This window comes from Acomys russatus, chromosome 21, assembly GCF_903995435.1.
Source record: "Acomys russatus chromosome 21, mAcoRus1.1, whole genome shotgun sequence".
NCBI classification, from domain to species: domain Eukaryota; kingdom Metazoa; phylum Chordata; class Mammalia; order Rodentia; family Muridae; genus Acomys; species Acomys russatus.
This window is the reverse complement of record NC_067157.1, coordinates 58,070,974-58,095,695: the sequence shown is the minus strand read 5'-3', so window position 1 is coordinate 58,095,695 and position 24,722 is coordinate 58,070,974. Positions and strand designations below refer to the sequence as shown.

Genomic DNA, 24,722 nt, shown 5'->3' with positions numbered 1-24,722 from the left:
AGGTGGCTTGGCTGAGAGGCCTGGGACTTAAGCAACTAGTAATGATCCAGGGTCACACATCCTCTGAAACGCAGGGTCACTGATATTCCTAGAAAGTGATTGTTCCAAGGTAACTAGCAACCCCTCCTTGTGTGGCCACAGACATAACGCAGCATGATGTGCCCTGGGACACGGGACCCATTCTGTGTCAACCGCCTGTACAACTCATACCTTCTTAACACTTAACTTCAGGACTGTGAAGAGCATCAAATTTAGACACAGGCAACCAACTCCCTGTATTGAGCTCCCTGCAGCTCCTTACAGCTGTGAAAAGCTCCTTCCTCCAGCCTGGACCCCACAGAAGGCTCAGGCTGAGAAGCAAAAGCACTAGAGAAAAATCTCACTAAAACATCTAACTGTAAAGTTTGTTTTTTTTTTTTAATTCCCCCACTCTTGTGTTAACTCTAATTTGCTGTTTTTGTACTTCTATACTTGAAATGTTTATGTTCAGACCTCACTATTTTTCCATGTGCTTTCTGTCTTTTAAAGCATGGCTTCTGGGCTCTGGGATGGGTGCTGAATTCGCACTCACACACTGAGTGTGGAAATCCGCTCCTTGCTTAGGAGCTAATGCCCTGGAGAGAGGCAAGGTGACAGGGAGAATCCAGAAGCCTGCACGTGGCTCCCATTGTCCTAATACTTACAACAACAACAACAACGTCTATGTGTATAAGGTCATGGGTCTTCCCTCATCGAACATCCCAGAAAACCTTTGCCTTGGTGTAACTCTCCATGGGCTGAGTGTACATGCAGAATCTGAGTCAAGCATCTCAAACAAGCAACTGCCAGGGCTGTTTATCCTCAGGCCAGCCCTGCTGGTACCTGGAATCTCTCTGGGCTTCTCAAGAATATCAGTGACATTTGTCAAGGGCCTTGATGACAGTTGTGACCCCAGCCCTCAAGGAGCTGGCAACATCAAGTGCTGCTGAAGAGATACAGCGGGGAGTGTGGCCACATGAGAAGCTCAGAGACACTTTGTAGAGCTCATGGGATTTCTCCAGGTTCCTGTCTGAGTCTTTCCTAGCAAATCTAAGGTCACGGGCCTCCTGAGGCAGGGTGAGCCTCTTTGGACACACTCTACCTTGTAATGCGGCATTGTGAGTCTCTTCCAAGAGTCAGAGCCACTTCTGGTGCCCACCGCCCCTCCAACTCCAGTCTGGTCTGGTCTCAGCAGAATAAACATATACTGCCACTTGACGTGTTCCTGAGACAAGGTTGTTGTGCAGAAACTGCCCATAAAGTTATCACGCAATAGCTATCTATAACTGAACAATCATTGTTTTAAAAAAAAAAAAAAAAAAAACACCTGGGGGCCATGGAGTCAAGTCAGAGGGACCATGTTATGGAATGGTACTAAGATGGCTGCCTTTACGCAGAGACCAGGCAACCAGGAAAGAAAGAGCACAAGCTGTGTCCAGCAAAAAACAAGCTCTGGCCACATACACAATGTCCCCCTTGGGAGGCCCCAGAACTGAGTGCTCAGTCAGTCCACGGTTGGCCTCCTCAGGCTCCTACAATCGCAGGGAGTCCAAACACAGAACAGGAAGTTCTGCCATCTCTGTAGCTCACGCTACTTTAAATTTTGAAATAGAAATGAAGACCAACGGAGAAGAGTATGTGACTTGTCAGCCTAAAGTGACTCTGGCATGCTCGTGTCAGCCTGGTACAGTCAGACGTAGGCGGGTGCTTGCCAGAGCACCCACATTCTGAAAACAATTCCCGGTTTGAGTTAGGTCCCAAATGAGCGCTGATGTATGTTTTGGTAATAAACACTATAAGAAATATCACACCACTGGTTTGGCCCTCGTGGCACATCTGAGATGATGGTCAGTCTGTGGCGCACACCAGGAAGATCTGGGTGACAAATGAAGAGCTGACTGTGAGGGATGTGGGCAGCCTGGCATGCCTCGGGAGTGCTGCCAGCTTTGGCCTCTGTCTTGTAGACCTCCAGCCAAAGCCAGGGGCCCACACGACCATTTGAGAGTGAGAAGAGAGGTGAGGGCCCGAGACCAACAAAGACCACTCTATTCTGAACAACCCCTCTCTGGAAAGTCTCTATGAAGCAACGTCTCAGACAACAACTGACAACATTGTCAGGTCATCAGGATGTGTGTATGCTCCTGTCCAGGCGTGTAGGTGGAGGCAGGCCAGGCCCGCATTAAGTCAGCATGCACAGAAAGCTCTGGAAAATAAACTTCTTTCTTCAAAGGTAAACTTCGTTCTCCCTCCCACGACCCCGGCCCTCTGTCTAAACTTCATGTCCTTTCTTTGAGTTGTCATAGAGAGGCAGTAAGGTCAGAGGTCAGCCCTGAGCCTCACTGGAGAATGAGACCTGCAGGTCCACAAAGCTGCTCATTTCTTACCCCCGCCCCCATCACTGTCCTAGGGCACATGGCTAATCTTGGCTGGAAACTCCAGACCTGCTCACCCTCAGCCCTCATCCCCTCTCTCTGCAGCTCCTCCCTCTTGACTGTGCTCTCTCCATACTACCCCTCAGGCAGTGTTCCAGCCCTCTCTACCCTCCCTGCACCCCCAAAGGCAGTGTTGATGGCAGCTGTAAAATGAAGCCACTTTCATAGGCTGTCACAAGTCCATCAATAAACACGTGACTTGATGACACTCTTGCTTTAAGTCCTGGCTCTGGCCCAGTGAACTCCAGGGTGACAGGGTATGAAGTAGGGCCTAAGAATGGGCTTCCCACTAAATAACAACCCACATGCTAGCTCCCACCTTGACCTCATGTGGGACCTCACTTCCTGTTTTGTTTCTGTGGCCGGTACCGCTATGCCATAGTTTCTTTGCCAGTGACTGTCTTGGGCGTTCAGGGATGACTGAGCTGGTCGCATCTGGCTACCACCACCCACGCTTTGATTTGACACACACACGAAGGCCAAGGCATTGTGTCCTGTGAGCGCTGGGATCCTTAGCATGTGGCAGGCACTTCCTAAAATGCTGTAGACAGACCACTTTACCCCACCTTGACCTGGGGCTCCCCTGTTGCTCAGTCCTGAGACTCTTCAGAGCTTAGGGTTCCTCCCAAAGATTATGAAATGGAAGAAGCGGCATGTCCAGACCCCTCTGGAGGGGACTGATCTGATGCAGTTCCCAGTGGCAGGAGAAGGCTAGCTGGCCAACAAAGGTTTCTCTTGGTCATTTCAACCTTTGGTCCCCGAGGAGAAGGGGGATCAGGGTGCGTTCCTCTCGGCTCAGCTACACATGCTGCTGGGCTTCAAGAAGGTCCTCAGGGACAACAGGGGGTGGAGGAAACTCCCGCAGTTGGGACCTAGCAGGACCAGGTGGGAACCCGAGGTATACCAGGGCCACCCACTCAGTGGCAGAGTTAATCAATTAGCTTACACATGGGTTCCGAGCACCGAGGAGGAGCACCCTGGATCAGTGACAGCCCGGCACAGCCTGAGCACCGAGGAGTAGCACCCTGGATCAGTGACAGTCCGGCACAGCTACGCCGGGGAAAAATGTAAAATTCTGTCTTTAGCCTTCTCCTTTGCAGAATACTTCACAATAATAGCGGTGAAGAAAGACATTAAGTGCCTGACAATCAAACTCAGAAATAGCACAAAGACAAGGATTTTCCCCAACAGGTTGGATAGCCAAAGTTTCAAAAATTATGATCCAAATCATTATGGTTACTGGAACATTGAGGCAACACCAACACGAAATGTGATAAGCTTCAAGTCCCGCACCTAGGCTGTGTGAGCCTAACTTGCCAGTGTTTTTCTGAAAATGGACAGTCATTGACCTAAAATACTTACTGAGTGGCAAATGCCTGCACAATCATATCATCCATTGGGAACAAAAGCATTTTTTCCATGTTGGAAGAGTGATGATTTTCATAACTGGCTTCCGCTTTTTTTTTTTCCCTTTTAAAGTGATTTCTTGTAAAAAAAAAAAAAATTGTCAAGAATAGCAAAGTTATTGGTGTCTGGCACACTAGACATTAGTGTTCCGGAAAAAACAGATCTATGACTGTGCATGGCTGAGCATTTTCTGGAAAAACACAACTAATTAAGAACAATTTCTGGTGAGGCTACTGGCATGGTGCTTTAAACAGTTGCTGCTTCTTGGGTGTCTCTGGTGTCATACACGCTACTAGTCACCGTTCAGTTCCAGAAACCTCTAGTGGACTAGCTGTCAGAGGGCCTCCTGGTGTTTGGAAAGCTTGGGAGAAGATGGCCAGAGAGAGGACAGCTTTAGCATTTCAAGATCACTAGGGCTTCAAGCCTGGAGGAACGGAGTGAGGGGATGCTGCAACTCAGGACTTCAGAAAGTGCCATCTAAATAAACTGTTCTCTCTTCTCTTCCAGGCTGTCGCTCAAATGAAAAGGCCCAAGACATTCCAAGATAAGAGTTCAGGACAGTGGCAAACTCTCTGGGGGAAAGATACTGCCTGTCTGACCCTTCTCCCTAGGACCAGGCAATGACCTATGTGAAATTTTCCCTCATTTAAAATATCTAACACTGGCCGGGTGGTGGTGGCACACACCTTTAATCCCTGCACTCGGGAGGCAGAGGCAGGAGGATCTCTGTGAGTCTAAGGCCAGCCTGGTCTACAAAGTGAGTCTAGGACAGCCAGGGCTACACAGAGAAACATTGTCTCAAAAAAACAAACAAACAAAAAGAAAACAAAAAAAAACCCAATAAATAAATAAATCTAACATGACCATGCAACACGACCACATGGAAGCATCAGACATTCTTCTAAAACATGGGCTTTTGGGCTCTTGGCTCCCTTCACTCTGAACCCATAGGTCTGGCTTCTGGTTTGTCATCAAAAGTGCTGACCGTGCTTGTGTGTCATTCCTCTCTTCCTGCTGTCACCTCCCTCATTCTTAACACATCAGCTCAAACCCACAGTGTGCTCAGGACGCTGTCTCATTGCTTCCTCTCCTAAGGATTTCCTTCCTGTTCTGCATGGCACTGTTAGCTGCTGCACCCAGCTGTGAATCCAGCACCACCTGAGCACCTCACAGGAGCCAGCTCCAACCTTTCCTGGTGACTGGCTGTGTGGAGAAAACCAGAGCCTGCTACATGCATTTGGGTTCTTTCTGCTTTAGCAATCTCGGCGAGAGGAACCATCCGCGCAGCAGCCTCGGTGCAGATGAATAAGATGCTTCCATGCCCCCATGGTTCACCCAGATCCTGCCCTAGAGAACTTGAAGACTCAAAACTACTTTGCAAGAGGAGGAGCTGGGTGTTCTCATGGTGTATGGCAACCTGATAAGGCCCCTGAATGAGAGGGATAAGGAGGGAACCGAACCTGCAGCATAGAGAGGAACGTCAGCTTCCTACATCTGAGAGCAGGATAAGAAAGGGCTATGCTGAGAAGACCATGCACTGAGGAGGAGAATCCCCACCCTGAAACCCACTGTCCCCATGCCTGCTAATCCTCTCAGGCTCAGCTGCTCACTTATAAAGGTCAGAACCATCTGTCTCATTTCCTGATGACTCCTGGGCAGATGGCTGAGGCAAGGAGAGTATTGTTAACATGAAAAGTGCTATTTGGCTTCAGGGATCCTTCCTATGGAAAGTTGCCAGGTGGTTCTATATATTGTAATCTCAGGCAAACTGAAATTTCCCAGGTGACAGCTGGCCTAGCTAATTAAATCTTTTGAGCCACGAGTTCAGGCGGCCCATGTACATAGCAGGCCCGGCCCCGTGTGAACCCTCAAAGCTGCCTGATACAATAGAGGAGCCAATCACAAAAGAGTTAGGGATGAGCTGTTTCAGGGCATCTGCCCACCCTGGTTGTCTGTGTTCAGGAGGAAGCAAATGCAGAGGGTGGAGACAACTAGGCAAGGTGTGCAAGTCAGAGAACGTGATGTCGAAACCAGGGACGAGCCTCAGGGATGGAGCAACCACAGGCGGGGGGGGGGGGGGGGGGGGGGGGCAGGAGAACCGGCAAAGTCAAGCACCACGTCCAAACACACAGGAGGCTAAGGAGGCAACACAGTGAGAGCACACTGCTAGCCCCCAGGGTGGTCCTTTCAAATTCAGCAGTATGCAAAGCTGCTGAGATTATGTTTACCAAAGAAGAGGTTTGTTTGTTTTAAGGCATAGCCAGCATCTCCTTGCCCTCTGGCCAAGGGTGAGAACAGATCCTCGGTTCTGGGTCTTTTCTCTGGGATGGGATGATATATACTCCCACCTGGTCACCAGGTATAAGACACACTGAAAGCCAGCTCCGGCAGCAAGCACCTGGATGGGTACCAGTGCAGGTGGGATGCAGGTGTGGGTACCAGTGCAGGTGGGATGTAGGTGTGGGTACCAGCGCAGGTGGGATGCAGGTGTGGGTACCAGCGCAGGTGGGATGCAGGCGAGGTGGCAGCAGAAGATCCGATGATTGCTGGAAAGAGCTGAGTACCACAAGCGTTTCCACCAAGGCCTCCAGTCATCTCTCTGCACCCTATAGGAACTTTGCTAAACAAGCCAGTCTGAGCAGAGCGAGGATGTAGGGAAAGCAACGTGATACAGATGAAGGGTAATTTACACTGGCTGAACGCTGCTGCCTTTGCATTAGAAGACAGGCTCTCTCTGGCTCCCACGCCAGTCCTGTTTCTCAGAATGAGACTGATCATCTCCTACAGACTTTCCCCAGCCCTACTCCAGATTCCTCCACCTAGACTGCCGTAAACCCACTGCTTTAGGGAACGGGAATCCAGCTCCCTTCTGAATGAAACATTGTCAACTCATGACTCCATGCTCACTCATATCACAGGTACGCGAATGACCTGAAGGGTTTTCTAAACCAGTAGGGTTTCACTTGGGAAGCGGCCACTGCCTGGGGAAACTGGAGGCTACTGTTCTCCTTTCAATAATGCTTACATCACCACTAGGGCCCCTGTTTCCACAGTTTAAAGATGGCACAGCCTGGAGGGTCCTGGAACATGCGCCTCACGTCTGCTTCACACTCTGTCCTGGTAGGCTGGCCAGCAGGCATTGAGTCCCAGGTGCAGTGAGACCTGGGTGCACCTGCTCCAGACAAGAGCCGCAGGCTGTGGGCAACAGAGCCCAGGTACTCCCTGTAGGGGACGCCCACAGTCTGACTCTGTGCCTGGATGGCACCCGTCAGTGTTGGCATCACTGGGTTCTGTATTCTTGTCGTCACCTTGTCACCTGAGCAGACCTCCGTCCTCTGCATCCCAGTCATGAGAGCAGCACAAGTCACTGGCTCTGGTGAAAACCACCCTTCCTTCTGTGTGACTGCACAGTGGCCCAATGCTTTCTCCATCTCTGTGCTATAATCTTCAGTGTACGCCTCAGCTAGGGCTCCAGGATCCCAGGCCCACAGGAGTGGAGGACGCCCTACAGTAAGGGGCTGTGTGGGGGAGAAATGGCTTAACTCTAGGAAAATGCAAAACTTCTCAGCAAAGGTAAAAAAAAAAAAAAAAAAAAAAATATGTAGGAAAGAAGTTAATGTGGAAAAAAAAAAAAAAAAAAAAAAAGAGGCTAGACCGTCCAAGAGGAAGCAGGAGTTATGCTAATATACAGAGTCATGTGTGATGTCAGCAGCTGAGGCGGGAGACCAGCAGGTGATAAAAACACACACTTCCTGACACAAGACAACGAGGAGGATCATCCTGCGTCTGACAAAGCAAAACCTGTGTGTGAGGGGTGACTCTAGCCCGAGTCTGGACAAACAACAGGCCACTTCAGAGGGTGGACAGTCAGGACAGGTCCATCAGTCACAGGCCTGATAACCTCACTTATAGGATGAGTGCCCTGTAGCCCTTTGGCGGGGGACTGGGGGGGGGGCGTTCTGATGGCCACAGATGACAGCAGGACAGCATCGCATACAGCGAGGACAAACCTACACAGGGGGACTGGCAGGCTCGGGGACAGCATAGCTGATCTTTCTCAGTACTGCGTCTGCTCTGCCTCTTTCACAGACAAAATGTGAAGTGCAGCCAGCACAGCTGGCCCCAGGCTTCTCTCGTCTGTTCACGTCCCATGCAGAACTCTTGATGGCCTGGGCAATCGTCCCCTTAGATCATCTGACAACCTCCAACCTAATGGTTTGCTCTGGGTCTTTGGCCTCTTAATGGAGGGGTGAGCTGGAGACGGGGTGTACATCCGTAACATGAGGATGTGCAGACACAGGAGGGGAGGGGCGTTGAGTGGCCTGCATGGGTCCCAGGCAGTAGGAACAGGCACGTAGTGCTTCTGTGGGCTCTGGGCCCAGTTACTGACTGCTTCTCAGAAAACTGGGACTCTGAAGGCGGTGCACAAAAACCTCATGGCAGGTCAACTGGCCATTTGCTACCAAGCTGGGGAACACAATGTTTACTTTCAATGTGTTAAAGAGTGAAGACTGAAAAATAAAACCACCAGAGGCAAGCGCTATGGTAAAAGGCCTGACTTCTGAGCAACAAGATATGGCTGGGCCCAACCCTCAGTGCATATAGTCCTGTTGGGCCACATGACCTCCAGCTAACCCTGCTGTCCCTCGTCTCCATACAAGCATGGTATAAGCTGAAATTCTCTGGACTCCCAGCCAGCTTAGCATCCCCTAGTCCTCCCAGAATACTCCATGCAGGTCACAGAGCTCCCCTCCACCCTGAGTCTACACAAACATCCCCCATAATGCATCAGGGTGATCATTTTTAAATACAAATGTAATTACCCACTTCTCCAACCCTTCAAGGGAATAACACAACTTCCTCAGTAGGGTAAGGTGCGAGTCCAGAAGCTTCCAGCCTTTAGCGTCTGTCTGTCTGTCTGTTTGAGTTCTGTGTGTGACCTCTGTCCACTGCACACTCCCCACTGGTAGTTAAAAGGGTCATTTCAAGTGTTGGAGCTTGTGTGAAAGCAGAGAGGTGTGGTGAGATTCTGAGCCCGCTCCTCATGGGGACCTCTGAGAAGGACTCAGCACACTCGTCCAGCACGTGCCAAGACCACCTTCCAGAAATCTCCACCTCGTGCCTGGCTTTGCCAACTTCCTGCAGCCACTCTGTCCTCAAAGGTGGAGGAAACACTGTTCACTGGAAAACACAAAAGTGTTTCCCAGAAACTGTCCCTCCTGCGGCTACAGGCGCCAGCTCTTAAGTGTCCATTTCTCCCTGAGACGGAGGCTGTGGAGGGGTAGGTGTGAGTGTCAACACCACGGGGAGGGGCGGGGGAGGGGGGCGTTGGGACGTATCCTAGGTCCTTGCCGACCCTCTGGACACAAAACAACTCTCTACTTCTGACCTAGAAGCTATGTGGCCTCCCAGACGCCATGCACAGAGGATGTCGGAGCTGATGCATTCTGGGAAACCGGTCTGTGCAGTAAGAGTCAGTATCTCAAGAAAGAAGAGTGATGGCAACAGATACCGTGTCACAGCCAGACCAGAGGAGGGGCCGTGGTGGAGCTGTGGGTATCTCTGTATCCTGGTGTCTGCCATATTCCCCTCATGACTTCAGAAAGAGTTCTCCATTAGAAAAAAAGAATTACAGAGATAAAACTTCTACTGTTGCATGGAATGAGCAACTTGCCTTGCTTTGCCCCGGGGAAGGTGGAAAGGGGTTGCTATCAAAGGAGACCGTGTTACATGACAGAGAGTGTGCCCCAGAGGTGTCCTGACAGGACAGACATCACGAGGTCAAGTTTTGAGGTCCCCCTTGACTTTATGGGACCTTGATGACAAGATGTCAGAGTGAGAACTGAGAAAAGGCGTCAGCTGTTGTCTGGGGACAAGGGGATCCCACAGGCTCAAGAAGCTGGTTAGATAGGAAGGGGCAAAGGGAAGAGATAAGCTCGCGGGAAAGCCTGCCAGCAGGGACATACCCTCAGACAACCATCCCAGGAATTTCTGAAGGCCAATTAGCACCTAAGGGGTAGCTCGTCGCCCTTTGTCAGAGACTGGACTCGGTTTCACTGTAAGACTCCCTCACTTCGACAAGTCAGAAGAGAACTAGAAAAAAAATATCAAATCATGTTCTGAGAAAAAAAAAATGGTAGAAATTTCCAGGCCCTGATTTTATTCATTATAAGTCATGCTTCCTTCCATTTTTGACTACACAGGAGTGTCCTTGTTGCCTGTCCTGGATTTACACAGCTGAGCACCATGGTCTTGGTCTGAAGAAAGGCCTAGAAAGAACGTAGCCCAGGTTCTGCTACTAGCGGAGCCTTTTCATAGCCCTGCCTGTTGTAGACACAGCCCCAGACGCCAACATCACCTCAGGGAGCTGTGTGTTGCCTGTACCTTCCCTCTGAGGGACCTGACTCAGCGCTGTTGGGGTGAGCTGAGCCGTTCTTACCAAAATAAATCTGGACAAAAGCTTCTAAGAATTTTACCCAAACATACTCAGGAATCAATGGAGATTTCAACAGACACCAATCTCCATTCTCCCAGGTTTTCTAATTGTTTATATTCTTCTTTTCTTTGCCTGGGGGTATGGGTTGTGAGGTAATGAAGCTATGATCTTGGTGTCCAGGTCCCAGGTCCTAAAGTGTACAGGCAGTTCTCCCGCTTCTTGCACCCATGAGAGTGCCCAGGTCTGTCTGTCTGTCTGTCTGTCTGTCTGTCTGTCTGTCTGTCTCTCTCTCTCTCTCTCTGTCTCTCTGTCTCTGTCTCTCTCTGTCTCTCTCTCTGTCTCTCTCTCTCTCTCTCTCTCTCTCTCTCTCTCTCTCTCTCTCTCTCTCTCTCTCACACACACACACACACACACACACACACACACACATAAGAAAGGAGAAGAGGTAACATCCTGACAAGCTCTAGGTTCAAAGCTCAGGGCTACTGAAGGTGAGAGCTTGATGTCAGAATGAAAAAAAATTAAAATAAAAAAATGGTTTTAGTACATGTGAAAAGAAAGACAGCTGAAGAAAACTCAGTGTCACCTCACTTCACAGTTGACCAGCCTGGGACATGTGACACTTGAAAGCTGTCACCATGCCCCCTGGAATCTGAGCCATGCCAGAAATGGGACCAACTCAGGAGCCATCAGAGGAAGCTAAGTGTGTGAGGACCAAGGCTTACAGTAAAAGGACAAAAAGTGCAGAGCGTGGAACTGGGGGGATAGCTGAGCCACTGAACCGTTCGCCTGGCAAGCACGAAGGCCGAGCTCGCTCTCCAGACCCATCTAAGAGCAGCTAAGCACAATGATGCACACTTGTCATCCTAGTGCTGGGGAGGTGGGGCACTTGAACCCCCAAGGCTGGTGGCCAAGCAGCCTAGTCTAAATAGGCGAGCTTCAAATCAGTGAGAGACCCTGTCTCAAAAATCAAGGTGGATAGCGCCTGAGGAGGGAGATGGCGGGCCTGCCAGGGACGCAGGGCCCTTGGGACATCATTCTGCCTAAGCCGTCCCCTTGGGCTCTTTGAACAGAAATGTTAGAAGAGCCTTTCCACTTGGCAATGGGTTAGTCTTAACAAATTCAGATTAGTCCTGGGAAAACCCTAAATGGACAGTGGGCTGAGGCCAAAGACAGCAAGCTGGGCATTTCTTCCCACTGGACCATTCTAGATAAATGGCCTTAATAAAGAGGCAGGAAATATCTGTAATAGGATAAAGATTGTTTAAAAACAATTAAGCACATTTGGTGTCGTCTGAGGACAGTGTGTTCTTGAAGCTTATGCTGTTACCTCACCTGGGGCGACGCTTCATTCGGGATTGACAGTGACTTACGCTTCCTTCTGCCTCATGTTTTTGGTTTGTTGTTTGTTTGTTTGTTTGTTTTTGTAAACACTTCACTCACAGCACTGGGGTCAAGTAGCTTCTCATGTGACTGGTAATGCACCTGCCCAGCAGAAGCAACGGGTTCTTCTAGACAACTCTGGCTGTGGAGCATTGCGTCAAAGAGCTGGCGCAGAGCCCAGGTGTCTTAGGGTTCTCTGTTGAATGTCACTCTTTTCGGTTCATATGTCACTTAACACTGGGCCCTTGGCTACCCGGAGAAATCCACGGGTATCTTGTGAATGAGGTGTTTATTGTATTAAAATGCTGGGAAAGAAAAAATCAAATAGAGGAGCTGGAGAGATGGCTCAGAGGTTAAGAGCACTGTCTGCTCTTCCAGAGGTCCTGAGTTCAATTCCCAGCAACCACACAGTGGCTCACAACCATCTACAATGTGATCTGATGCCCTCTTCTGGCGTGCAGGTGCACATGTAGATAGAGCACTCTGAATAAATAAATCTTTTTCTTTTAAAAAATCAAATAGAACCCCAAAGATCTTTAGGGCATTTAGTGTACGTTGAGTGCTCCTGGTTTGGTATCCGTGGTGACGGGAAATGTCTTTGAACTCGGCTTCTACCTCCAGCCCCATACAGTACTCCAGACCGAGCTTGCTGCAGGGCCTGTGTTTACTGGAGCAGAAGGTGAACCTGCTTTTTGTGGTCCACCTGCCCTCCCTAGTGTCCCCCCATCCTAGTATGGTCTCTACCCAGCTATGCTGCTTTCTCTCCCCTCCCAACTCCCTTGCTGGCTTATTCCCACAGTTCGCCAATGTTTCTACATATCATGGCACTGGTTCTGTGGATGATATGCAGGCAACTCACTGACCACTAACCACCGGTAGCTGCTTAGTGGGGCTCAGCCTAGCACTGTCTACACAAGGCTGTTTTTTCACACTTCAGGATGACGTTCTGGGAGGTGACAGCAGAGCCATAAACAGCGAAGGCCCATCAAAGCACAGGACGCTGTCAAATGCCAGGTCCCTAAGGTGAAGGTGGCCCAGCTGCTTATAAAGATGAGGCCTATGGATAGGCAAATGAGCCTCTTAGGCTCTTTTGTCACTAGAAGCCACCACAGACCTGGTACCTGGGAAGGGGGAGTCTGTCAGGGACTTGTCCATCCAGAAGTGGGGCACAGAAACCATGTTCCCCCTAATTTATGAGAACAGTAAATGCTCTTTTGACAGAATGCCATGAGCACTCACTCTGGTGCCCTACCCCTTTCTAACCCCCCTCCATCCCCACCCCTATTCCCCTCCCCACCCCCTCCCCCACTCCCAGCAGTCCTGTGTTTACAGTTCCCAGAAATTCAGCTTCCTTAAGGAAGTTCCTCCTGTTCATCTAAGTAACTGAGAAAACGTCACAGCTCACTCAGGCCCCTGTGGCTGTCAGAGCATTGACAAATGCAGTCTCTGGTTGGCACTTATGATTTGTTTTTCTTGCAGGCTAGTGGGGAAACCTGTCTTTCTCTATCTTGTCTATTCTTACTTTCTCACGAACAATTCCTGTAATCCTCCCAAAAAATCTCTAATTTCTTCTCGTTCTCTGAAAACCAGAAAGCAACTATCAACCAAGCGCACTATTCTAGTAAAAAATTAACTTGGAACTTCTGTCAAGTAATACAAGGCACTCGTCCTTCATTCCTGTCTCTCATTTGCCTTCAGCCCCATGTTCATGTCTTATAACTCCGCCTTTTGAAGAAGAAAGAAGGAGAAGGAGGAGGAGGAGGAGGAGGAGGAGGAGGAGGAGGAGGAGGAATAACTAAACAAAGTTTATCTCCTTTATCCCCGATGTCCCGGATGCTCTTTCCTGTAACACACCTGTAAAATGTTACCAGAATGTCCCAACAGGCAATGCTCTTACATTGACCTCTGCCCAGCCACTGGGATTCTCTGTTCCCAGCTCCTTTCTCTGCTCTTCCGTTCTTAAAGCCTCGGGGAGAAGGCACCAGTCAGAAGCTAAGCTGTGCCCAGGGCAAGGTGAGAATCACTTTCCTGACTGACTGGGCCCACAGTTGACTTTCTTCATTGAAACCAATGACATGTCCTCTTTTTCCCGTTGTCTTCTAGCAGCCCACCAATAATACAACAAATTTACCTTCACACTCAACCATCATGACCAATAATCAGAAACTGACATGATGGAGCCACTGGTTCTCACTCTCACCACCACTTAGGGGGGGACTCTTAACCCATGCAGAAACTGTACCCTGGCTCGTGTCATCGACTCGAGCACAAAGTCACCCAACAGCGACGCTTCACCTGTATGTTCAAGTTTAGAAGATTATGTCTAAAGCACCGTGTGACCTGGGGCTGTAATTCAGTCAGTAGAGCTCTTGGCTAGCATGCAGGAGGTCTTGGGCTGGCTTCTCCAGCACCACATAAGCCAGGTGAGATGGCACATGTCTGTCATCCCAGAAGCCAGGAGGCGAGGCAGGAGGCTCAGGAATTCAAGGCAATCTTTCCTTGCATAACAAGCTCAAGGTCAGCATTTTTATAAGACCTTGTCTCAATTTTTTTTTTCAGTGAATCATAAATAAACAAGTATAAAGGCACCTTGTCCCAGCCAGCTAGGTGGGTCCAGCGCAGAACCCAACAGGGGAAAGAATGGAAGTTGACATTTTTTTTTCTTTTTTTTTTTTTAAGAGAAACGTTGCCATCTCTCACTGTCATGGAACCCTCTGGCTGTGGAAGGTGCTGTCTGCCCATCCACTTGGCAAGAAAGGTAAACACCAACCTCTCCATGTGTCATGAAATATCTGGCAAGAATGCAAAGCTTAGGGTCTAATTACCTTTGGGAGGCAAGCTAAGCTGTGCCTAGGGCGAGGCGAGGATCATTTTCTGCTGCCTCAGAAAGTCATAATTAATTTTGAAGCAATTTAAAATGATGCTAAAATATTACTTGAAGAAGATAGACCGTGGCTTGAGGCTCTAAGTCGAGGGTTATAATTACACCTGCAAATGCTGAGGGCTGCCAAGTAAAGAAGGCACTCATGAGCCTCTTCCTCCTTTTGCTGGGTGGGAAGAGCTCTGAGGTATAAAAGAGCGGTGAATTTCCAGGATCAGTTACCCTCCCAGTGCTGGAAATGTTTATTCATTTAAAGCCTTCTCCCGCAGGCGAGGCATGATACAATGCTTGCCTAACATGTGCCAGACCCTGGGCTCAGTCCCCAGCGCTGCTTACGTGAAGCTGGGTGGCACACACATGTTATTCTATCACCTAGGAGGGTCAGGAGTTCAAAGGTCACCCTCAACTGTGTAGTGAGTTATTAGAAGCCAGTGTAGAGCCCCAGCACAACAAAACAACAATTAAAGAAGAAAGCAATTGATGGTAGTTGAAACCGACAAATGCCTCTCAACGCTGGGGTGCCGAAGGATGTCAAGAGGAAGCGACTCAACGTTTCTTGTTCTATCCTGCGCAGGGGCCTCTGTAGTGATGGGAAGGAGTTGAAGGGCTAGTTCTTACCCAGCGGAGCCTGTGAGGTACAGGAAAGGGGCAAAGCCAGTAGGTCCACATATTCAGCCAGTATCTAAAGCCCTGGGTACATGGGAGCATCCCCAGACAGGGAGATGCTGATGGAGAGACAAGGAAGATGTCCCTGGAAGGTGAGTCCTGAGGGAAAATCACACTGAAGTCTTCAAAAGAGGATGGCGATAAGGAGAGCAAGCTAGGTGGAGGAACAGGGCAGGTACATTGTTCAAAACACCCATGAGCTTCTTTTAGATTAAAATATATTTTTTTACTTAAGTACCTGTGCATATTCGTTTGTGTGTGGGCATGTATACATGCCTGAAGACACCCTCTAAGACCAGGAACATCAGATTGCCTTAGAGCTGGAATAACGGTGTGAAATGCAGATGTGAGTGCCGAGAACCAAGGCTGGGTCCTCAGCAAGAGTAGCACCTAGTGTTAACCGCTGGTCCATCTCTCCAGCCGCTTCCAGTGTGGCATTTTAATTAGGAGCAAAAGAAGATAGTAAAAGAAGAGTTGCCAAAGGGAAAAGGATGGCTCTGTGAATTTGCTTATGTTTCTGCTAAACCTGGTTTTCACTTTCCTCAAAGCCATCGTAAGGCGACCCGATAGAGAAACCTACAACATGAAAGAACTTTGAACAGCCAGCTTTCTACATACAGCCCAATGCTAAAATGTCGGGCTCCAAAGCCCATGTCATCACTTGCTGTCAGTTGGCATGAGCTGCAACAGGCGAGGGCTGCAGGCAATGAGGCTGCTGAGCCAGAAGAAAGCAACACAGAGAGGGAACGTGCGTCTTCCCAGAAGAAAGCTCACCCCTCAGCCTGTGCATCACATGAGGATGCGCCTACCCAGTGGCTGCTGGCTTATTGTGGAAACAAATTTCTCCTCCTCACACAAAAAGAAAGAGCCTACATCCTGGAGTTAATTTAGGACTTTCCTGGATTTCTCTCCTAATAAGGATAATTTCCAACTAATGAAAGCTATTAAGTGGGCGTGAGCAGCCACCCTCCCAAACATCTTGGGGTTGCAGAAGAGCTGGCCTCTCCAGGGCCGGGACATTGGAGGGACGGTGAGGCAGCAGCATCTCTGCTGTGAGGCCCCATGGTCCTTCGCCCTTGTGAAAGCACAGTGCAGCACCTGGCTTGGTTTAACAGAGACTCTTCCACACACTGAGTGCTGGCTCCTTAAACAGCTTCTTTGGCCCTTCAGACAGGCAAACAGTGACATGTACTATGTTCTCCACAGCCACGGCCACTGGTTCTCACCAACTTACTGGCCACTCCAGCCTCTGAGTCAAAAACAGAAGCTGCCTACGCTGAGAAATCCCACCATGAAAGAAGCCGGATGGAAGCCTCACCAGACAGTTATTATATGAGACGTTTATACAGGAAAAAGCCATAGTGCTTAGATGTCATCAGAACTGTGTTAATGATAATTGAGTTGAGTCCTGGGTCCTTCAAGGTACGCATTGCGAGCAGAGGACGTGGTGACGATGTTCTACAGGCTGTGAGAAGGACTGGTCACACCAGCAAGCATATTGCTTTTTAAAAACCATGCTGCCCAATGATACAAAGGCCCAATTTCAGTTAACACGGAGCTGGCAGACACCATAATCCCAGCTCTTGTGAGGTAGAGGCAGGAGGATCAGAAATCAAGCTCATCTCTAGCTGCGCAGGGAATTGTAAGCCAGTGGGGTCTAACTGAGCAATTATCTCAAAAGAAGTCTGATTTCAGAGACAAGGTACTTGTGGGAAAATTCTCTCTGTCTCTCTGTCTCTGTCTCTGTCTCTGTCTCTGTCTCTGTCTCTCTGTGTCTCTGTCTCTGTCTCTGTCTCTGTCTCTCTCTCTCTCTCTCTCTCTCTCTCTCTCTCTCTCTCTCTCTCTCAGGACTCCATTTATTTCTTAACAGTTTTTAAATTTTATTTATTCACTTTACATCCCAATTATAGCCCCTCCCTCCTGTCCTCCCTGCCCCACCCTGCCTCCCTCTTCCCCCTAGTCCCCCACCCCTACCCCTCAGAGAAGAAGAGGATCCCCTCCCCAGCCCACCTCAGTACATCATCAAATCCCATGAGGACTAGGAAAATACTCTTTAGGCCAGACAGCCTCTGGGGCAGCCAAGAGGTCTCTAAAAACATAGCACTCATATGCAAAGGTCCCAGGCAGGGGTTCTAAGCCAGATTTGTCCTGAACTTCCTTTAGGTTCCAGTCCCTGACCCAGGGAGCAGGAAGCCAAGAAACTACCCTCAGAAAGGAAGAGGACATCCTGAAGAGGGTGTCACCCGCAGGTTCCTGAGCCTGTGGGTGGACGGGGAGTGGGAACCAGCAGAAAGCCTTGGTCAAGACCATCAGAGCAGGAAGTAGGTTGCTACTAACCATTCCAGGAGGAAAGTGTGCTGCTTCTCCACAGCAGGGCTAGGCCCCGAGCTCCTCTGCAGTGAGCATGCGCACAGGATGTTACTGATTCTACGTCAATACAGGTGCGCTGGCCTTCTCTTTTTGTTTATAAATTACCCTCTTTATCAATAGAGTCCAAACCATGAAGGAAGCACAGACAATTGCTATAGGAGAACTTTTCCTGACCAGATGAAACCAGACCAATCCTGCTTAGCATGGAGGATTTTACAGAGCAGGTTCTCAGAGCCTAGAGACTCTGACTGAGCATGCGCAGTCTGCAGACATTTAAAGGAAAACAAAACAAACAAAACAAAACAACCTGAGGGAACAAAGCAGTGAGCTCCTTCTAATGATTGTACTTCGGACATTGAGTTCCCCCATGACGTCAGTGTAGGCCCATCGGCCGAGGTCCCTGTTAGACTTGTTAGCCATAGACAGGCCTTTTGAGAAAAGCAAACACCAGAGAAGCATCTTCTGGCAGACGCTCTGATTCATTGTAAATTTAATTCCACACTCTGTTTAATCCCAAACAGTCCTTGCTGCTAAGTTCACTTGGTACGCAGATGGACTTGTGTTTAGCCAACTACGAGCCTCAAGTGCCAGACCAACAAAGAGTGACGTCAGCTCGCCCATCCCTCACGGAGTAACCAGAAGCCTTGCAGAAACCCCTAGGAGTTTTGTCACAGTGTCTCACTTTAGAGACATGTTTTCTTTCTTCCCCAACCTGTTATGTGTTGGTGGCCCTTTACACACTGCCAAATTTGAGTTAGCGCCTAGACCAGCATGTGTCTCACCCACCTCTTACATGGGTTCCCGTGTCTGCAGAGATTCAGACCCTTAAAGGAGCCATAAGACACAGGGACCACCAGGTGGCCCAGATAACACTGAGTGGTCACAGAGCTGCCTGACCCCCAGGGATGCTGTACTCACCCTGCAGTGGCCTGTTCTTGTACAGGTCCCTGGCCTTCGCTGGGTGAGCTCTGGCTGTGTTGTCACACTTGGGCTGTTCATACCTAGGAGACAAGAGTGGAGGTGAGACCCTGGGTTGGAGCCACCACCAGGTTTTCACATCTAACAAGCAACATACAGCTTTAGTCCCAGAATCTTCCGTAAGATCTACTCTTGTGTCACAGCCCTTTGATTTAACTCCTTGGTGGCCTGAGTGGACAGCCCTAGACCAACTTACATCTACAGTCAACAGACAAGAAGGACTCGCAACTCAACCACACGGTCAGGCCTGGCCCCTTAATCTAGTTTAAGAACGTCTTGTCTAGTGGTTCCTGAGCCACCCGTGTCCCCCTACCCCCATCTTCTACTCTGTGACTTTATGAAAAGCAGTTTTTATGCTCAGCTGCTTTTTGGAGAGTTTTTAAGTACTTGGGAGTGAGGACTGTGGGCACAGATGGGGCAAGGGTTTGTCCACTTGGCTACCTTCAGGAAGGAGCCAACGTCTCAGGAAGAACTTGGACCCCCCAATGACATCCTTGAAAGGCTAACTAATTTTCAGTCCAACAAATGGAGCTACAAAAATTTGTCCAAACACTTAAAAAGAAAATAAAGAGAAAGAAGGAAGGAGCGTGCTATGGTTGTGTCTGGTGTTTGTAGAATGCCTCAGAAGGCCTGCCCGTGCCTTCTGCCTGGAGGTGCTTGCTGCCTGAATGTTTCTGGTCCAAACCCAGATGGACCTCTGATGCTTCTGCACAGCTTCTGGAAACTGCTCTTGCCCAGGCCTGAGAGAGTGCTGTACCAGAGACCACCGCCATCCTCCCTCTGCACCATACACTGTCCTCTTACTATGAGGTCAGGGGCAAGGAAGGACTAGCTGTGGGGGACTGGAGAGGTCTGTCCCAGCAAGGTGGGTATCTCATGACAATCTATCATGCTGGCTCGTACCATGCAGTGGGAGGTGTGACCCCATGATACCAGCCTTCCTCCCAACAACCAACTGGCCCTTAGCATTGACTGGGTCTCCTCTCTGTTTCCCACAATTACACCCCACTTTGTCCAAGTCTCATCCACTGATCCCACCTTGGAGACTCCTTCTTAGGGACTGCAGGGCTGCATGTGTGGGGGATGATGGGCAGGAGGTGCTCCCTCATGGAGCACTGCGCAGACCAAGAGCCAGGAAGTCCTGGCTGGGAAAGGAGAATGGCAAGTAGGGGCTAATGGGGAGTGGATACGAATGGAATGTTCTAGATCCTAGGGCTGCACATTTCCAGTCATAAAATGGCAAAACTCAACTGACTTCTCCTCTCTTCCTGGCCACTTCCCTTTCTCCTCAGAGAAAGGACTGTGAGGTCACACTTATTCCAAGTTTTGTTTTTCATTATTGATTTGTTTTCCTACCATAGAAAGTAAGAAAAAAATGAAATTTCTCATTAGGAGACACTCCTTAAGGCCTTCTGAAACTGGGCATGGTGGTAGTCCCAGAACTCAAGAAGTAGAAACAGGCTATATGTGCCCAGATTCACATACACACACACGCACACATTTTAAAAGACAGTATAAAGTATCTTTGGCTATATAGTGGTTTTGACACTAGCCTTGGTTACATGGGAATTTACCTCAAAAAACCAAAGACAATATGATATGCTATGGTATTAAATAATAATAATGATGATGATTATAACAACAACAACAACAACAACTTGGGATGTAACATCAGGCCCAAGCAGCAGCTGCAGCCCAGCTGTGACAAGACCCAGTGCCACAGCACCATTGCCTTCCTCCCCTGAACATCAGCTTTGGCACCAGAGAAATCAACACCCGCTCTACACAAACAGCCTTGGCTGGCCTCGGCCGGCCTCAAACTCACAGAGATCCATCTGCCTCTGCCTCCCGAGTACTGGGATTAAAAGTGTGTGCTATCACACCCGGCACAAACTTAATATCTTTCTGAAATGCTGCCTGCAAAATCGGATTCCCTGATGCACCCTAGCAAACAGCTGAACTAGCACACGCTATCCCAAAACCACGAGTCTGTCTTCTTTGAGAACACAGAGGCTCTGTGCCAGACAACATAACATCCACAGCCACATGGCAGAGGCCGGAGGGCAGAGGGACCCTACTCAGCTGGCTTCTCTTGCCCAGGACCACAGCATCAGACAGGAGCCAGAATCCATCTGAAGGCTATAGGGGACATGGTTGGCTGCCTCAGGGGTGATTAGCCATTGTTCTTGCATGATATTAAATTACAGAGAATTAACACCCTGGGCAGTAGATCTTTGGTCCAATTGCCAGGCAGTGCCTGAGGGTTAGGGGTAAGGTGGCAGTGACCTATGACCTGTGGAAAGGTTAGCGTGAATCGCAGCTCCTAATTGGTGGAATAGGTCCTTAAACCTACAGTCACATTGTATGAGCTGTGGACTGTGCTGCAGCGTCAGAAAGCTGAGCTGGTCATCCACGGGGTCTGAGAGCCAGAGAGCCAGGCCACTCGCGGGTTCCCTGACAGCTCATTTGACCTTTGCTCTAACTTGGGGGCTGACGTATCTTGAGTCTCATAGTGGTGCTAAAATCTGAAGAGCACGTTTAAGTGACAACATTCTGCCCGTTTGAGAGAGCATCGAGAGAGACTTGCCAGTGCAGACACGGTGATCTGGATCGGTGCTCATGGGTTTAACCAAAGTGAACTTGGCTGTAACAGCCTTTGTTCTTTCACCAGAGCTTATTTCACACAAGGAGGGAAAAAAAAAGAAGAAGAAGAACATTGCCTGCCTATGGCTGCCCATCAGATACCAGGCTTGCCACCGTGGAGAAGTGCAATTTCACGCCCACATGGCCACATGCACACGGCCACTGTGCAGAGCGCTGGGGTCAGGAGTAGAGGCTGTCTTGAGGCAAACAGGGCCGGCCTGAAGCACGGGGCAGGTGGACAACAAAGCCTGAGGCAGCCCTCACAGAGGTAAAAGGGAAGTCTGTTCCTACACTAATGGAGCAGCTGGCAGTCAGCCCTCATGAGGAATCCAATAGCCTGCGCCGGCCCAGTCCCTGCTACCGCTGGACAGCAGCCAGGTAGAAATCTGCCCCTTCTCCAGCCTCCATGCCACCAGGCCTGGCGGGTATGCCCTAACTCCATCCAGGGTCACACAAAATATGGTCAGAATGTCAACCTCGACCCAAAGTCAACCCAAAGGGTCAGGAGAGCTTGCAAGATCCACCATCCTGCTTCCTGTCTGTCCTGGAGGAGAGGTCAGCTTTTCAAAGATGGACAGCATGGGCTGTGTGATTTTGACTCAAGTCCACAACAGATGAGCCTCATTCCTCTGTGGTACATGAGGAGAGAGCAGTGGCTTGTAAGAGGCAAAGTGTCCGACATTTGCAGCACTCTGGTTTCCAAGGAGTCCTCATGGGAAAACATGGAAGAAGACTGGGAAAGCAAATGCCAAGCTCTGTCTAAGGCGAGCACAAGCCAGGGCTTCCCTGGTGGCCTGGGCCACTCTCACCTTGCTCAGTGTTGTGCAAAAGCTGCCTGGTGATGCTCTGTCTTCTGCTCACAGTGTATGTGGCCTTCGCTCCCTGACCCCTGCTGTCCCACCGCAGTGTCATCATCTCAGAGGCCACGCTCAGCTGCCCTGTTTCTGTGCCCCAAGCCCCAGCTCTTGCCCAACCCCCTCCAGATCTATCATCACCCAAATCGCTCTCTCATGCAGCCTCAGCTATGGACCCATTCTGTCACCATCACCAGCTTCCTGTCAGGAAGCCCTGGTGTTTGTTTATCATCTTTATTCACTGAGCCCCCCAGCACCGTGCCTGGAACACCGAGGCCGGTCAAGTCATCCAAGTGTTTACTGAGAGGAAGAGGAAGGAGAGGAAGCCAGGTATGTTCTCGCCACCACTGAGCAAGCGCGACAACACGGGCCAGCCTGTCCATCAGGGCTGGTGTGGGAGGATTGATCCTAGGCCTGACTCTGAAAGCGCTGGTCTCTGCTCCCTGCTTCCCCTGCTCCAGCCAAGCTCTCTGCATTCCACATGCTACCTCTGCCCCCACAGGCTCATCTTCCCCATGGCTTTGCCCCCTCCCCTGCTTAGAAAGGCTGGTCAGGAAGGTGCCCCCCACCCACCTCTGAACTGCTCTCCATCTTGGTGTCACCTGTTTGCAGGACTGCTGGATGCTAGAGGTGCCCCAGTGCTGGATGAAGGGACCATGGTCATTGGATCCCTTCCCTGCCTGGGCTGCTGACAGCCTAGGAATGAAACTGCAACTGAGCAAGTCCATCAGTTCACGTCAGGCCGAAAAAGAAACTCCCCTGGGGCTGGAGAGGTGCCGCCTCAGTGGTTAAGAGCGCCGGTTGCTCTTCCAGAGGTCGTGGGTTCGATTCCCAGCATCCACATGGCAGCTCGCAACTGTCCATAACTCCATCCCCCAAAGGATACAAACCCTCTTCTGGCTTTGGCTGGACGGACGGAAGGAAGTGTGATGGATACAGAGGAAGACAGCCTCCTGAGCAGCCCTCTCAGTGTGGTTCAGGTTGTGCTCTTTCCTGAACCTTGGGGAGGACGGTTCTCCATCAGGCAAACACAGAGAGCCTGAGAGCCTGAGGTTGTCCTGTTTGGCCTGAAACCCAGGGAAGTCTGTGCGGAAGCAAGAGGAAGTGTGGCTTTCTACTCAGCCACAGTCTAAACTGTCCTTGGGTTCTCCGGGGACAGCATCACAAATGCCGATCTCACTGTTTCGGAGCCAGCAGGAGGAGGGCTGGCTGTGACTGTGTAAGGACTTTTTACTAGCCACCTCTTAGAAAACATGTGCCAGGGCTACTTCTCCTTGCTCTGTGGTAGACGTGTGCATGGGGCCAAGCCTGCAGCTGGCGGGAGCCCAGTGGTGCCGCAAGCGACGCATGAAGAAGCCAGAGGCTCAAGAATGTAGGATGATCACCTCCAAGAAAGGCTGCTCAGAAAACAGAGCTCCCTGTCTACCTACACAGGACAATGGGTTTCCATAGCAAACCCCAGGAATAATGGCGGTTCTAGCTCAGCCATGTGGGGTGTGCTTGTTTCCCACCTAAGGCTGCCCTAGGGCCCTGCTTCATCTCAGCCTTCTGGGTCAGTGCAGCAAGGACAGGGTGGTACTGACTGGCCGAATCAGCTCTGATGTCATAGTATTGTTACAATAGCCAAAGCAGAACACCCTTCTGGCCTCCCTAGGAAGATGGCCTCACTCAGGGGCTGGAAGGACTTGGTCCTGACGAAGGCATTGCCCTCTGAGCAATTGTGCTGTGCTTCTGCCCTTTGAGGTCTGTGCTGACCAGGGCCTCCTACTGAGTGCTGGCTATAGTGTGTGAACAACTGGGGGAGTAATTTAAGGAGCATCCAATGCTCATCCGGGCACCTGGGATGAAATCAGAGCAAAGCTTGCCAGTCTAAGAGAAAAGATGTACCATCAAAGTCACGTAGCAGAAGGTTGCTACCAGGAGCCCACTGGGTACATGCACTCACTCAGGAATACACACCACACACACACACACACACACACACACACACACACACACACACACACACACAAACACCATGCATAACTACATATGTACCAGCTCCTGATGGTACTCCAGGAGAACAGAATTGTTTGTTCAGACCGACAGAAAACAGAAGCAAATCATGAATCACATTGATTACTCTTGCCTTATGTACCCGCCCCCCTGTGCATTGATTTTTTTGCCTGCATGGATGTCTGTCTGTACCGAGGATGCCAGATCCCCTGGAACTGGAACAGGTTCCCTCTCTGAGAGAGTAGTCAGTGCCCTTAACTGCTGAGCCACCTCTCCAGCCCCTCACACATTCTTCTCTTTAAAACATAATTTCTAGGTACAAATATTTACATTCCATAGAAACTATTTGCTTCTACAGAAAGCTACGAGTCATTTGGCTTCTCAAATATTTAACCTCTCTGGCCAAGGCTGGCATCAAAAGGGGGCTGTTTAGTCTTTGGTGTGGCCCAAATGCTCTTTCCTGGTCTATCTTCTCTGCTTCATACTTGATGGCCTGGTACTGCTAACATACGCTTTCCCTCCCATGGCCAGAGCCACTCTCCATAAGCAGCCGAAGCGCAGAGAACAGAGCCTGGAACAAAGAATCTGGAGAGCAGGCTCCACTTCCTGGGCTCCGTGACCCAACGCCGCTTCCCCAGCTCCCGCAGGATGAGTCGTAC

General features: G+C 50.0%; 1 protein-coding gene across 1 annotated transcript in view; it reads right to left on the bottom strand.

Moving 5' to 3' along the window:
• The window catches only part of Smoc2 (SPARC related modular calcium binding 2), a 121,918-nt gene that overhangs the window by 6,560 nt on the left and 90,636 nt on the right, over positions 1-24,722 (bottom strand). Inside the window, exon 9 of the mRNA XM_051164364.1 lies at positions 18,512-18,594. Coding sequence (XP_051020321.1) covers positions 18,512-18,594 — 83 coding nt within the window. The remainder of the gene's footprint in view (positions 1-18,511; positions 18,595-24,722) is intronic.